The sequence below is a fragment of the Chrysemys picta genome, chromosome 7 (assembly GCF_011386835.1).
Source record: "Chrysemys picta bellii isolate R12L10 chromosome 7, ASM1138683v2, whole genome shotgun sequence".
NCBI classification, from domain to species: Eukaryota; Metazoa; Chordata; order Testudines; family Emydidae; genus Chrysemys; species Chrysemys picta.
In genome coordinates this window covers 58,392,831-58,409,681 of record NC_088797.1, presented here as the reverse complement: position 1 = coordinate 58,409,681, position 16,851 = coordinate 58,392,831, and the positions used below count along the sequence as shown (strand labels likewise).

Here is a 16,851-nt window from a genome sequence, read left to right as displayed (position 1 = left end):
CTGGATCTATCTCCTCATGAGATATTCCTCCTTAGGGTGTACCTCAAGGGAGGGAGGAAGGTTGGAGGAAAGGTGGAGGACCTTTATATAGACACCTCAGAACTGGATGAGGTATCATCACCCATGTCCATTGGAGGTGCAAGTGGTGTCAGTTCCAGTGGCTGAGCCGACATGGGGCAAGAAAGGGTCCTGTAACTGAATGAATACCAGAGTTCAATGCTTAATTGGCTGATGAGACAGTGCCAGAGGATGTGCCGATACTCGCTGGAAATGTCTCTTGGTACTCAAAGAGTTTATGTGGAACTGGTGACTGTGTGGGTAGGAGAGGACAAGTCACTGTTGAACATAGTAGGATCAGAGGGCAAGTAGGCTCCACGACGTGAGTTGGTACCAACAAAGCATCTCTAACTCTCAGCAACGGTGATTCAGGCTCTTCCAGAATTCAAAAGTCCTCATGGAATAGGAGCCTGAATGGTACCAGGGACTTTGGATGGGGTCCTCAGGAGTTAGTATGTCAGAATGTACTGGAGACCGTGCTGACGTGCTATCAATGCCTCCTCCTTGGCTGGATGCAGAAAATGGTACTGAAAACAAATTTTGGCTTGGCTCTGTGTCCATGTGTTTTGAAGGCACTGATTCTGGTGCTGATGCCAGTGCTGCTGTAGATTGTCTATCTGACTGCTTCTTGGTATACAGTGTAGTTGTCTTAGCTGGTGCCAGGGCCTGGATACCAGAGGGGATAAGAGCCTCAGTGGCACCCATACCAGGACATGAGATCTCCTGAGACCCAGACCAATAGGGTGACTGCCCCCTTCCTTATCTAGTTCTGGAGAATTGGGTCTTTTCTTCTTTGAGGGTCTGAGTGGTTGTAGAGGACCCCCAGGACCTTTGATAACTGCCACAGCAGAGACTGTTTCCAGGGTTCTGAACAACTGGATCCAAAGTACAAGGGGATGACTAGCAGATCTTACATTTGGATGGAAGGTGAGTCTCTCTCAGGCAGCAGAAGCAGCTTGAATATCTCTTGCTGTGGGGAAAAGACCTATGGCAGGTCTGGCAGGGTTTGAATCCCGAGCATAACCAACGCTCGAGGCCACAGATCAAGGCCCAAGGACAAAAAGCCCAGATCGGGCACACAAAGAAGAAAAGAGGAAAAAGTACCCCCCCATGGCAGAAACTGGGCTAAATAACAAAAAACAAAAAAAATTAAAGATACCTAAAGAAAAAAAGAGAGAGCTAGCAAGCTGCTTGGCTAGCTAATGGACACTGTGACACTCCAAAAATTGCATCCTATATCCAATCTGAATTTGTCTAGCTTTAACTTCCAGCCATTGGATCTTGTTATACCTTTGTGTGCTAGATTGAAGAGGCCTCTGTCAAATTTCTGCTGACCATGTAGGCACCTACAGACTGATCAAGTCACACCTTCACCTTCTCTTCATTAAACTAAATGGACGGTGCTCCTTGAGTTTATCACTATAAGGCATGTTTTCCAGTCCTTTAACAATGCTTGTGGCTCTTCTCTGAATTCTCTCCAATTTACCAACATTCTTCTTGAATTGAACATGCAGTATTACAGTAGCAGTCACACCTGTACAATATACAGAGGTAATATAACCTTCCCACTCCAACTCAAGATTCCCTTGTTTATGCATCCAAGGATCATCATATTAGTCCTTTTGGCCACAGCATTGCACTGGGAGCTCACCTTCAGAGTGAGGGTGTCAAATTGAAGCAGAAGAGTTCAGTAGCTTTTCAAGTCGTCCTCTCATCAACATAACAGATACAGAACCATACTTGTTTTGGTCCATCCTTTGATCATTTAAGGACAAAGCAGGTTCTGACACTAAGCCACAAAAGGCAGCCCCAGAACAATTTCCTTGACCGGGTTGTAACAAAAGCAGACTCAAGCACTGCTCATTAATAGAACAGTGTTTCCTTCAATAAAAGCTGACCATACTGAGGCGGTAATCAACAGCAGAATTTCAGCCAGACCACTGTATTGTCAGAGTCACACTGTCAGAAACTCCCACTACTATTTGGTGGTGGTCTGAAATTAAGCAAATATACCAGCTGCATAAAAAAAGTCAGAATGTTAACCTACATGAGAGCCTATATGCTTCTTAAAAATAAGTTCCATATTTCTGTTTTAAAATTGGTTAACAGATGCCAATTGTGATAGTCTGCTTTTAAACTGGTTCAGGTAAAGATGACTATGTAAAACTACAGGCCCAAATTCTGCTTCAAGTGATGTTACTGTAGTCCAGAATAACTCCACTGCATTCAATGAATTCTAATTTGAAATGCTGTGCAGATATTTCTTATCCACTATTTTGACTTATATTCCAGAAGAGCCCTACTACTAAAGCTTTCCTGCAACACAATCCAATATTAACGGCTGATGTGACCAAATGCCAACCACTTGTTCTCAGGTGAAAAATGGAGAGTGCCAAGAGAGGGTTTACGGCACTGCAGAGTACATAAAATGATTACTCCGTTTAAATTAGTATGGTATATCACACTTTTCAGCCCACACCATTTTCCTACTACAGGTCCATTTTTGGATCAGGGCTTAGTAAATGCTCAATTGTGCTCTGAGAACCAGACTACTACCTCATTGTGCATGGAGCACCTGCACGGAAAAGGACAGGTAAGCATATGCAAGTGTATGAGTTCAGTTTTTTCCCCCCTCACATGTTTTATATGCATCTGATATCACTATTAGTGTGCGTTTCTAGTAGCACCACAATGTCTAAACATTACAAACATAAAATTAGGTGTGGTCCTGTCCAAAAAATGCTGGCATTCTAAAACACTTATAATTGTATTTAATTTCCTCTTCAGCTATTCGCACCATGGGGACAATCACTGTAAAACCAAGAAAAGCACACTAGGCAACAGGATTTTAAAAATGTTACAGGGTAAGGGAAAACAAGGCAGCTAAATTTGGAAGCCGGGTTCCCTCTAGTGGCAAATACATATAGTTACAGATGACCTGCAACTGAGAATAAAGCTGAACTGAGAGGGAGAAAGTTTAGTCACTGTTTAAAAAACGTGCTAATAGTTGGTAAAATTGCTTATGTTGCAGCATATGTTGCAGTTGTTGGGTGTTGCAGCACCCAAAATATACTAATTGCTTTCCAAAACAGAGAAAACTAGTCCAGTCCCAGCAGACACAATCTAAAAAGGCAAACAAATGAAAGGTTGGGGAAGAGACAGCCACCCCCCCAAGCAACATGGTCAAGGTGATAGCTACACAACAGTGAGTTTAAGTTGGTCCACGTTTTTGTTTTAGATGAGTATTTAACGCCAATGACCATTCCTAAATATTTGTACAGGCTCCAATCAGGACTGTACTGTTCTATGTATTGCACGCACAAATTGAAGAGAGTCTCTACCCCAAGAAACTTAAAGCCAAAGTTCCCAATTCTGTGGAGACTTATGCACGTGCTTGACTTTTCTGTAATGTGAATAGTCCCATAGAATCATAGAATATCCGAGTTGGAAGGGACCTCAGGAGGTCATCTAGTCCAATCCCCTGCTCAAAGCAGGGCCAATCCCCAGACAGATTTTTACTCCAGTTCCCTAAATGGCTCCCTCAAGGATTGAACTCACAACCCTGAGTTTAGCAGGCCAATGCTCAAACCACTGAACTATCCCCCCGTCCCACTGAAATCAAAGGCACTGCTCACAAAATGTAAAGTTAAGCACATGTGTAAATCTCTACAGGAGTACAGTCCAAGTAATAAATAATAAATACTTCCTTAAAGATTAAGCATCTCACTTCAGTTAAATGTGTGACCTCAAAAAAATATCCTGAGGCGTTTTACCTCCTACAAAGTCCACTAGCAAAACAGGGAAGACCAGACTTAATTTTGATACTTCTAAAATAAAAACAAGCAATGAGAAAAGCTTAAAAGCTTTTCAGGCCTTCTTTGTTAAGACATATAGTAGCAACAAAATCAATTTCTATTAAAAACATTTGCTAGTCACCTTCGAACATTAGGAAAACACTGTTTTAGGTTTCAATTGAAACCGTACATAGAATTCATAACCAGCTTCATTTTTACAAAAAGTCTCAAGAACTTTCAGATGTGAAAGAGGGAGGTACGTCATTAACATACTTACTCTGTGTATAAATCCTCTATCATTGCAACAATGATAACTATGAAAGAAACTGCAAAGATTTGGCAACCAGAGCCAATAAGCGATGAAAATATTAAAGGATGACTGGATGGTCTAAAAACATCGCCATGGACCTGTTTCCACCCATATTCATCACCCAGATCTCTGTCCTGTGTATAGAAATATAGTTCAGTTATAAATACCATTGCCAAGTAATAATTGAGAAAAACCAAGATGCTAGGTATGAATTAAAGTCTGCCTAACGGAATCCTTAAAGCTAGATAAATTAACTCTACAGGACAAATACTCCATGAAGAACAAACATAAAATGCACAATGAAAGTCACTAGTGGAAAGCTAAATCCATTCAGAATGGTTTTACTTCCCCAACCCACAAATGTCAGTCTTTAGGGGTTTACAGAGACTTCCGAAGCACAGGGGCCCAATAGGGAGGATTTTGTTGTTTGTTTTAATTTTTTTTAAAGATAGCATGTGTAAAATTGGCACTTGTGGAATATGGCTGCTTGAAAGCTCTGGGACAAAAGCCCAAATTATCCGCACAAGAGATAGATAGATAGATGTAAAATGAGTCATGGTAATGCATTTGTTCCACAATGCCCTACCAACGTGCCTCACACATGCGTTGGAGGGACCAGCTCTAGCAGGGCCAGAGGGGAGCTCAGTTTCCATACCCAGTCAGTTTTTGGCCCTTCTACCCAGGAATGTGCCAGCTAGTGCCAGCCATGGTAATGTGAACAAATAGGAACTAGCACCTGGACTGGGTGGACCAAACATTTCATAAGCAGCAGAGTTTATGAACTCTCAGCTACTACAACCCTAAGCAGAATTCAAAGCTGCAACCCAGAAGTGAAAGGCTATTGTCTCATCACCAATCCTCTGTGCAGTCTGTCCCAACAGCTTTAAGTTTCCTAATTCAGTCCTCAGTAGCCAGCAACCGATTCTTGTAACAGGAAATTACGTTGCTCTAGTTGGGAAATCTGAAAGCCATTCTCTTCTGGAGAGAATTCCCTGACCACTTCCTAGACAAATTTTCTCCACAAATTTATTTTCTATTTTGGTGAAGAAAACTATTCATGAGCACCAATAAAATCAACACCAGAAAAAGCAATAGGTCTTACTAAAATTTTTAAGAACTTAGTGCAAGTCTTACCATATCATCCATTTCTTCTTCTTTGCTATATCGTGCATAATCTTTTCGCAATGTTCTCATTAATATCATAGACACTAAACCCACCAGAAAGATGACCATCATGAAGGAATTGAAAATTGAAAACCAGTGAATCTACAAGAAAAAAAAGACTCAATTTTAAGTACTGTAGGTACATATTAGTGCCCAATAAGAGTCAGTACAAACTATTGTGCTAAGTATCTAAAGCTTGGACAAATCCTATTAAATATAGCTTGCAAAATTTTGCAAGTTTTCATCATGTTCCGCAACACATGTTGAATGTGTCCATTAGTCAAACTAAGCTCCTACAGAACATTAATAGTTAAATCTCAACATTTTCCTTCTTACAACCAAAGGCATTCAGTCCAGAAGATTCCCATTCTGATTTGAAATCCCAATAGGCACTTTACTGGAACCTCGAGCCATCCTACTGAATAGCAGACGGGTCAAGTACCATTAACAGTTTTAAGCTATACCACAGTTGCAGTTGCAATATTTTGTTTCCATTTGAGACAAAACAATCAATGGTGCAAAACCACATCATAAAGTAACATGCTATTTCCCTGAGACAAAATGGGTGAGGTAATATATTTTATTGGACCAACTTCTCTTGGTGAGAGAGAGGCTTTCAAACTAACAAAGCGCTCTTCGTCAGGTCATGCTATTTAACTGTCTGCTACCTCTCCGCTCCAGAATGATTCTATTGTAAAAAACATTACCAGCATAGCTCATGCTGCAATGTCACGCATCAGACTAGGAACAGTAATCTGAGTGGGACTGAATTTTGCAAGACCTAAGGAAAAAGTTGAGCTTGACCATGGGAAACATTCCTACATCTGTTACTACATGAGATGAAATCTTGGCAAACTAATTGTAGGTCAGGTCAAAAGTGTGGCACAATGTACAATGAAAGTTATTAGCTCTGGGAGTAACTAACATTTAATTTATTTAAAATATCCTTCCAATGCTGAATAATTCTAACCTACCTCAAAAACGTCACTCAAAAAAACCAAACACAACCCAAATATGACATTTATTAGTTGCTACCAACTTTGAAATTTAGTATTGCAGGGACTATTTTAAAATCATAAGAACATTCCTTGGGAAAATTTAGAACTTGAAAAGCAGTGTCATATTTTGCAGCTAAGGGGACCAACATACATCTCCCTGTTCAAAATTGAAAAAACACATTGACAATCAGCTAGTAACTAACATCTACCTTACCAGAAGAAGAGCTATGTAGAGAGCGCTTGTAAGTAGTTTTAACTAGAGATGTGCCCACCCCAAGTTCAGATCAAGATACAAACTTCCCCAGAGACCAGGGACTTCAGTTTGAGCCCATCTCTTGTTCTAGCACTGGTTAATTCTCTACCCGAGAAAAATAAATCAGGATTTAGCATGAAATATGTACACTTCCCCCATACCTGTTCACTATGCTGTTAGCACTTTCAGCAGTCTGTGAAACTGTTCCACTGTCCATTAACTGTTCTCATTATTAACATGGGAAAGAAGAGCCATTTTGCCTTATTATCAAAATGACACTGGAGATTTTCAGTTATTAATATTTTCATATTGCTGCAATCATTTCACAAGTTCATACAAAGTGGAAAAGAGGCAGAGGACGATTGCCACAGCAGACAGTAAGCCGCTGATCTTTAAAAACCCCATCCAAATTCTACTCCAACTCCACCCTGAAATCCCAAATGGGACAATGGCAGTAAAAGGCTTTAGGAGAATTCGATACCATAATTCGAGCTGCTACCTGTCTGCTTCAATGAAAAGTGCAGCTTACCTGTCTAAATCAAAAGGATTGTTGTTTTTTCCCCAATTCAAAACAAAAACACAACCAGTAAATAGAGTGGGCAACTGATCGGTCCTAAGCGATACTGATTCAGCACCATTTACCTTCTTCTGTTGTGAGTATAACATTAATGCTGCTTAGGATATATCAAGGCGGAACAACTGTTTACTGTACTCTGCTAGGAGAGGGGATGGAAACAGGACACAAGTATAGCAGGGGAGCAGAGTTAAAAAGGCTACTGGGACAGTTTCAGATCGACTCAATCAGTCAGAAAGCCTCTATACAGCATTTTCTCATGAAGCAGCACAATGTGTGCTCCCTACTGCATCTCTGGCATCTTTACACTTGAGTAACTGTTCATAAGAATTCATACATGCTGCCTTCTTAACTTACTGGGTGCTGCAGAGAAAAGTTTTCCCATGAAGAGTGCTATTCCACAAGTAGCCTCATGTTAAAAATAAAATCAACTGGATTGAGCCATTTTTACATTTTTAAGTATTTTATCTGCACCCTTCTCAAAAGGCACAAAGCTACCTTCAAAACATTTTACCTCTCCTTTATCACTACAACAGAAGCATTTGGAGCAGCATGGAGAACTGTTCCACTGGCCTTTCTGAACCAGAGTACATTTCAAAGGAAGTTTTGTATGGTTGTTTTAGAACTACATACTCTGTGTTGAAAGAAAGATGGGTCAAGGTACTTGTCAAATCGATCTTCAAACTTCACATCTGATTTTTTCCATTTCACCTGGAGATAGAAAAGATTTATACTTGAAAAGCCCACAATACTTGCTCAGCCATAAATCCATAGGGATTTAGAAACTGTCTATTTCAGACTTTTTTCTTCAGTTTAAAAATGAATTTATGAGATAGCAAAAGGTGCTGGGCTGACAGCCCCTAAAGACTAAAATCTACAGAACAGGGACAGCATAAGCAACAGCAATGAATACTTCCCCATGCTGCCCTGCAAACTACTCCAACCCTCATCTGAGAAAGCACATGTAAGAACAAGGAAGAAGATTAGTCTTGGGTACCCGTAGGCCAGGTCCACATTACAGAGTTAGGTCGACCCAGTTGCGTTGCTCAGTGGTATGAAAAATCTACATCCTTGAGCGACATCGTTAAACCAACCAAACCCCCCAGGGTAGACAGCACTACATTGACAAAAGAATTCAATTATCGCTTCTATGGGCAGTGGATTAACTACAGTGACGGAAGAACCCCTCCTGTCGCCATAGTAAGTGTCTACACTGAAGTGCTATAACGGTGCAGCTGCAGTGCTGCAGCTGTGCACCACTGTAATGGCTTAAGTGTAGACATAGCCTTAGTCCTCAACAATGGTTCTTTTTTTTTTTATTGCTATATGTGCCTTACACTTTCCATTTCAAGTCCTGTTTTAGGTTACTTGTCACTTTGACAAAGCAACTGTTCAGGCAGACGTTCTCGTGCCAGGTGTCTGCCTCAAATTAAATGTTTCTGGAAAGTTTTTGCTGAAACAGTTCAGTTGTTCTTGGAATAAGGTTATTAAGGAAAGACGCTTTGCCAAGTTAAAATTCTTAAACAACAGTTTCATGCAGAAGCTCTAGTACCTCTGTGTTGGAGCAAGGACTTACGTTTGGCAAGAGTTGCCCCAGATTGAGGGACATGCCTTTTCCCAGCCCCTTGAAAATCCACCCAAATTTAGTCATGTTACAAGCTTTTGAAAAAAAGCATTTTGGACATGCTCAACAGAGATTTGCCACAGGGTGGCAGCTAAATTCTTCAAAGAAAAATCCATTATGTTAAGAAAATCTAATATATTAGGTAGATGTGTTAGTGTTAATAACAAAGAACTTTAAGTGTAAATGTGAGACTGTCTGTTAAAGTAAAGCAGTGTAGTGGAAGGTACACATAAGCGTGCATGTGTGTGTATGTACTGTTAGCATACAGTTCATTAAATAAACCACAACATTAAACTGGTTTTACTTTCAATACTCTTACTTTTCCTCTTTTCTGCTACATCCAAGAGGCCCAGGGGTGCTTTCCCCTCTCCTCAATCATTGGTGGGTGCATACTGAGACCTTCAGGCCAAGCTTCTTCCCAATGCCAGCAACAGCATTGGCAGCTGTGGGAACTCTCCTCCCAAGCAGGAGAGAGATGCCTCCTGGTGACAAAGCACCTCAGCAGAGCAGGAGCTGATCAGACCATGGTCCCTGTTTGCCCATTTAGGGGGAACCTTGCTCTGCACTAGGAACCGGACTAAGATACCATTATCATCTGTCACATAGGTCATTCAACTACTCATTGATGTAAACTGCCCTGGGACAAACAAACCTGTGAACTAGATATGAACGTTACTTGTAGATTTGAAATTTGATTCCAAGTACACTAGTGTCATTAGGCATGAAACATGACATAGGAAAAGACCAATATATGCACACTTTCAGACACATTTTGCATTTCTCTAAAGCCATGACAGGATGACGGCCAGGCCAAATTTCAGTGAGTGGCACTGCAATCCTGTGCATCAGGTCACAACACTCAGCCCCGTGGGACAGGAGCAGCTGCTGAGCGGTGAGTGTGGGATGGGTTCGCTCGCCAATACTCCTCCTTCCCCCAGGGCCACCGCCTCTGTCCACACAGCTCCGGGGGAAAAGAATGTTTGCCTGGTTTTACACGCCTAGTTTCATGATTTCTGTGGGTGCAACTGAACCATGAACCCATATTAAAGCCACCCTGTTTACATGCTTCAGTTAGTTGTTTAAAATGCATTATATCAGCATTTAAAATGTAATTCTACAAACTGCAAGTTATAGAAAATATGCATCTTCACTTATGATAGCTTTCCCTGTAAAAACACAGACATCAATTTTGGATATGTGAGTAACTATTCCTAATGTACTATACCCTGCAGAATTTCTTATCCCCTGTGTATATTCCTGCATTACTTACTGAATATGACATTTGGATTTTGGTATTTGGAACCAATTTGACCTTTCCTTCACTTGTCAGATTCACATCCACAATTCTATTTCCATTAAAACCAATTTCAAGTTTTTTGTAGGTCCAAAGATAATAGTCTTCCCCATTTTCATCTGCTTCACCAACAATACCTGTAGAAGAAACAAGTATTGTATAAGACACAACACGCAAATTACAAACATTTTTCAAGAGTATTTTGTGAATAATTTCATGAACATTTGATATACTATGGCACACTACAAAAATAATCTTGGTAGCTAAATTAACATTACAAAAAAAAAATCAGGACATACATTTAAGTCTTCCTTGTTTTTGAACTAGTGTGTTTGATAGTGTTGCACCTTCAAGCAACTGATTTGCTAGACCAGCAGACAGTGATGATATCACAGTAAATGTACAGGTGCAGATAACAAGGACCATATTAGTATTGCAAGACACAGTTTTATCGATGTTCCTTCTAACTTTTAATCTGAGTGCCAGTATAAAGTTTATGACCAAAACTTTAATTCCAATCCCTCCCCCTCTTACTTTCTCCTCTCCCTTGTTCCATCTATCCTTTCATTCACTCACTCTTTCCTCCTCTACGACTCACTTCACATTCATTCTATATCCCACATTCATTATTGCCACCTCTGCCTCATCACACTCCCCAACACCTTGGGTCCTAATTTTCACTCAAATTTTTTCTGCTGTTTGTCAGAAACAAAAGGTCCTGACTGCTCTACTTTTGCTGATGGACACTGGCAAGATCTTTCATGGCCCCATTCATCTCCATTTCCTGAGTGACAAAGCAAAACACAAACACTTAACTATTTTGCTACACATCATTTTAGGAGAAATATCCAGTCTGATCCTATCCTAATTCTAGAGGTGCTCCTCAACTCCAGGAAGAGAGGTGATCTGACACCACTAGAGAGACTGGGCTGATTGCATTATTGATTTTCATTATCTGTTACAAGTTTCTTCATTTTCATGTAGCTGCTGCAACATTTCTTCTCTGTCACACAAGAGTTCCACAGAATCCAGGGACTCTATCATAAACGTTGGGTTCAGTAGCCATTGAGTACATGGGCCTCAGCCATGGAACACATATCCTCCCTCCTAAGAATAACTTCAAGGACACATACTTCAGGTTCTTCATAACACCTCAAACAGGATGCCTTTGGCAGCTACAAACTGTGGTGAAGAGCCATGTATAAAAACATAAGAAGGACCCCAATTTTTTCATAAAGAAAACAAGATTCAGAATTGAGACGTTCTACCTCTTATAATATTAGCATCCAAAGTGTGCAAACATATAGGAAGACATGTCTAAAAAAAAGCAAGCAGGTGAAAGGCAATGGAAAGGGTTTCCCCAAAGGAACAGATATATGAAAAAACAGCACTTGAAGGTTATCTATGCCCTTTATTTTTCAAGATAGTATTTTTCTTCACATCTCATTCAAGCTCCTCTGTTCAGTGTTGCCTCACGTACACCGTGCAGGAAGAACATTTGCCGATTTGTGGCTATGCTACTCAGCCTGACATCTGCTCTGCTGGTGTTGCCCAAAGCCACAACACTCTGGATCTCTAAACAGCTAAAAGGATATTCAGATCAACCACCTCTTGAAGGAGTATGTTAACACACCAATACATCCAGTCAAGGAGAATGCATGCCATAGAGCCGAGTCAGTCTATTATCTGCCATGGCTTTGTAGCAAGTCTGAAGAAAAGTATTCATCTCATTTTGCCTGGATTCAATTTAAAACAACAAAGGCTAGGTAACCTTCTAGATGTCAGTAAATCAGATGCAGTCCTTCCAATAGTAATTTGAGGTCAATGCCTTTTCATTGCCTACATACAAGAGTTATTGTAAGCTATCTAGATATCATCTAGCGAGCGCTCTTCCATTTCCAGGCCTTCCAAGCTTTCCTCCTAAGTGTAACTTCAAGTGTTGATGGTGTGTCACACTGGTAAATCCGACAGTGGCCTAACAGTCGCTCCCATAGTGGACAACCAGAAGGAACAGAACATGCTGGCAGGCAAACTTCTACCATGCTCATAGGCAGAATTAGGAGAGTCATATAAAGAAGACCATTTTGATGGGAGCTCAGATTTCTTGACAGCTGTTAAGAAAAGTGGTCTGCTTTACCACATAAATTAAGCATATACTGCCTAGAATTCATAGCAGGAGGCCATGCCATTTGAATTCTATTCCCCCAAACTCTTCAGAACAGACTTGCTTTCTATTAGTAGCACATGGTAGGGCTCAGCTAACCCATTAAGGAGACACAGTAACAAGCTGAACCAAGAAAAAACCCACCAAGGCCTTGTCTACACTAGGAACATTTTACAGTGTTAAAAAATATGGTGCTTAAAATGCAGACAGGCAAGTCTACAGTAGGCCTCCCAAGGGTGGTAAACTTGTGGAAACAAGCTGAACCGATGTTAAGGCCGATGGGTAACAGCAGGAATGCAGATTCAACACAAAGAATCCCTAAAAAAATGCTAACAGGTTCCAGTTACTGAAAATCCAATTTCTGTCATTCCCAGCACTCCAAGAGAAAATGCTCACCCTCCAAGGTATTTACAGGACACTACTCACTAATATCTAGGTTCTCACCCATTACCCTATAAATTCCCCACTGGTTCTACCAATGGCTCAGCTCCACTAATGGTAGCAACAATGGAAATGCTAGTGTACGCAAGATACAGCTGGTCATTGGTGTTTGTACTGTTAGGTTCTGAGCAGGATTAATCAACATGGTGGGCTCCTGCCATTGCTGCCAGTAGAGGAAGTGAACCATTGGTAGCAACTGTGGAAAATGTTTGGTGCTATGGAAGCAGTGAGCCTGAAGCGGCTCTAAAGCAGTGCCTAAATCAAGCCACACTTACTGTTTCACAAACTATGATCAAGCCTGAGCTTAACAAGTTCCTGAATTTGGCCCTGTCTAGACTTGCGGATAGCCACTTTTCAGCACCAGTTCAACTACACTCACTGCTGACAACCCTGTAAGCAATGGATGAATTTTCTGGTGCAGATACAGCTCAACACTGAGGGAGTGAACTGCAGCTCTGATAGTTCCACTTTGCCTTACTGGAACCAGAACCTTCTATCCTGCTGCCTTCATGTGTGATGCAAACAAGTTATACCTGTTATAATAATGGTAATCTGTGCTATGTTGATCCATTAACTATAAAAAGGTGAGGCCTGGCTCCAACAAATGCAACAACCAAGATTAGCCTTCACCATTACATTGAAAGAGGCCCAGAGTGTTCATCTGGAAGCTACATTGCAGGCAGGGATAAACAGTCTGCATAAAGCATACCATTCATTTGAAGTTACAAATAAATATTAGAATCACATTAAAAAACACATTTTTCAGCATACATAACATTTAGTCAATATATACAAGATTCACTAATTATATTAGAAATATTTCTATCCCTATTGTTTCTAGATTGCTTGTGATTCTAGCTCAAATTTGAGCATCTAGTCCTCCATTCAACTTATCTAGGTGCGCCAGTCTGAGTACTGTGTAAAACAGGGATAGGCAAACTTTTTGGCCTGAGGGCCATGTGACGGGTTGGATCACAGAACCCCTCTTAGGAGCTGCCACCCGATGTGCCAAGGCTACTTCTGCCCCCTGCTTTCCCTGCCAGCTCTGGACCCCAGCACCCTGTCTTGCTGAGCCAGACACTCCCGTCTGCTCCAATACAGACCCAGGGTCTGAATTACTTGCCCCAAAGCTTCAGGTTTACCTGAAAGCAGCTCACAGAAGCGTTCCTGTCTTTAACACTCAGATGCCCAACTCCCAATGGGGTCTAAACACAAATAAATCCATTTTACCCTGTATAAAGCTTATGCAGGATAAACTCAAATTGTTCAGCCTCTATAACACCTGATAGAGAGATATGCACGGCTGTTTGCTCCCCCAGGTATTAATACATACTCTGAGTTAATTAATAAGCAAAAAGTGATTTTATTAAATACCGAAAGTAGGATTTAAGCGGTTCCAAGTAGTAACAGACAGAACAAAGTAAGTTACCAAGCAAAATAAAATAAAACACACAAATCTATGTCTAATCAAACTGAATACAGATAATCTCACCCTCAGAGATGCTTCAGTAAGTTTTTTCCTCAGACTGGACCCCTCCCAGGCCTGGGCACAATTCTTTCTCCTGGTACAGCTCTTGTTCCAGCTCGGGTGATAGCTAGGGGATTTTTCATGATGGCTCCTCTCCTCCTCTGTTCTCTTCCACCCCTTTATATATCTTTTGCATAAGGCGGGAACCCTTTGTCCCTCTGGGTTTCCACCCCCCCCTCACTGGAAAAGCACCAGATTAAAGATGGATTCCAGTTCAGATGACATGATCACATGTCACTGCAAGACTTCATTACCCACTTGCCAGCACACATATATACAGGAAGACTCACAGGTAAACACAGCCATCTGCAGACAATGGGAGTCATCAAGCTTCCAAACCACTATTAATGGCCCACACTTTGCATAATTACAATAGGCCCTCAGAGTTATATTTCATATTTCTAGTTTCAGATACAAGAGTGGTACATTTATACAAATAGGATGATCACACACAGTAGATTGTAAGCTTTGTAATGATAACTTATGTGACGAAGTGGGGATTTTCTTGTTTTTTCTCGTTTTCGGTGGGGTTTCAATGGTTTGCATGCGGAGGGGGGGGACTCAGTTTCCCTGGGTGTTACTGGTTTAACGAGGTGAGGGGTGAGGGAGTTTGTTGTTACAGAGGACTGGAGAGGGAACTTGGGACCCCAGCCAATGGCCTGGAGGATGGATACCCCAGCGACCGGTGGCCTGAGACCCCGACCCGGAGACCCAGCTCAGGAGTTGCAGCCGGTTCTGGCCAGTGGAAGAACAATGGGCTGCAGAGTGAGGACCCAGTGACCTAGCCAGCCGGTTCCAGCCAGAGGACAGAAGCGAGGAGAGGAGGCCCTAGTTTACGACCCTGTTCACCTGGAGAGAAGACAATGGACAGAGGCGGGGCTTGGGGCCGGGGATCTCAGATGCCGAGCTGGGAAGCAGGGGGGCTCGGGGTTGGAGAGGGGGAGCAGGCAGATCCCACCTGGATGCAGAGAGACTGGGATGTGCTGGGCTGAGGGAGGCCAGGCCTGAGGCCCTGAGAGTTTCCTGTGCTGTGTTCAACTCTCAATAAACCCTCCTGTTTTATGCTGGCTGAGTGTCACTCCGGTCAAGAGAACAGGGTTGCATCAACCCCTTTGGGGGTGGAGACCCCGGGGGTCCAGAGCGAGTGGACTCCCTGAGGGGGCCCCCGGCGAGAGGCAGATGTGCTAAGGCTCAGAGAGGTGTGGCTCCAGGAGGTGGTGGGGCCTGACCCCGGGAGAGAGTGGACCCTTGAGAAGGGCTGTTGCACTGAAAGGGGCACCCCCCCACGGACCGCACGGCACCAAGAGTGGGCACGATCTGTGAGTCCGTGACACCTTACAAGAGACCTTTTGCATGAAGCATATTCCAGTTACATTATATTCACTTATTATCATGTTTTTATAAAACCATATAGACTGCACAACGTCACAGGCCACATCTGGGTATGGAAATTGTATGGTGGGTCATGAATGCTCACGAAATTGGGGGTTGGGGTGCAGGAAGGGGTAAGGGTTCCAGCTGGGGTGTGGGCTCTGGGGTGGAGCCAGAAATGAGAAGTTCAGGGTTCAGGAGAGGACTTCGGGCTGGGGCAGCAGGTTGGGGTGGGAGGGGCATAGGGGCTCCAGCTGGGGGTGCGGGCTCTGGGGCTGAGGGGGTGGAGGGGTGCAGGAGGGTGCTCCAGGCAGGGACCGAGGGGTTCAGAGGGGGATCAGAGCTGGGGGTTGGGGCACAGGAGGGTGTCAGGGGTGCAGGCTCCAGGCAGCGCTTACCTCAAGCAGCTCCCGGAAGCAGCGGCATGTCTCCCCCTCTGGCTCCTATGCGGAGGTGCAGCCAAGTGGCTCTGAGAGCTGCCCCGTCCATAGGTGCTGCCCCTGCAGCTCCCATTGGCTGCAGTTCCTGGACAATGGGAGCCGCAGGGGGCAGCGCTTGGGATGGGGGCAACGTGCGGAGCCCCCTGGCTGGCCCTATGCGTAGAAACCTGAGGGGGGACATGCCGCTACTTCCCGGAGCCGTGCGGAGCCATGGCACACGTGGAGCGGGCCAAGCCACGGACACCGCTCCCCAGCGGGAGCTCGAGGACCTGCCCACGCCTGGTGTAAAACACCAACATAGGAATCTTTGGCAAATCTCTGGTCACAGTCAGCACTCTTTTACATAGCCTGTCCTTCTCCAGCTCACGAATTTGTCCTGATTCAAAGCTGGCTTGCATGGTTTGTATTTCCCCAAACTCTTTAGCTGGAAGCAGAACTTATTTTATTCTGAGTCATCAGAACTTCTTGCACTTCTTTAGCAACTGTATACATCTCGTAAGAGGTTCATTCTGTAACTTGGACAACTAAACAAATTTCTGACATTAAATTCAGAGTTTGAGGCCTGTTAGAAAAACCTCAAGTGAGCTTAGAAAACCAGCCCCAAAAAAAGACATTACTTGGAAGCTGTTCCATCAGTAATTTCAGCAACAAGAAGAGTCTTCAAAACCAACAAATACTCACTGGATTACAGATAAGACAGCTAAACAGCTGTCATCCTATTGCACTCTTATCTACACTACCGCATAGGGTCGAGCTAAGATACGCAACTTCAGCTATGCGAATAGCGTAGCTGAAGCCGACGTACTTAGATCTACTTACCGCGGTGTCTTCATTGCAGT

The 16,851-nt window shown here is 42.9% G+C and overlaps 1 protein-coding gene across 1 annotated transcript in view; it reads right to left on the bottom strand.

Annotated features, from left to right (window-relative positions):
- TM9SF3 (transmembrane 9 superfamily member 3) overlaps positions 1-16,851 on the bottom strand; it is an 86,563-nt gene that overhangs the window by 32,114 nt on the left and 37,598 nt on the right. The window contains exons 4-7 of the mRNA XM_005312074.5: positions 10,045-10,205; positions 7,784-7,861; positions 5,296-5,427; positions 4,129-4,295 (exon numbers count right to left, since the gene is read on the bottom strand). Coding sequence (XP_005312131.1) covers positions 4,129-4,295; positions 5,296-5,427; positions 7,784-7,861; positions 10,045-10,205 — 538 coding nt within the window. The remainder of the gene's footprint in view (positions 1-4,128; positions 4,296-5,295; positions 5,428-7,783; positions 7,862-10,044; positions 10,206-16,851) is intronic.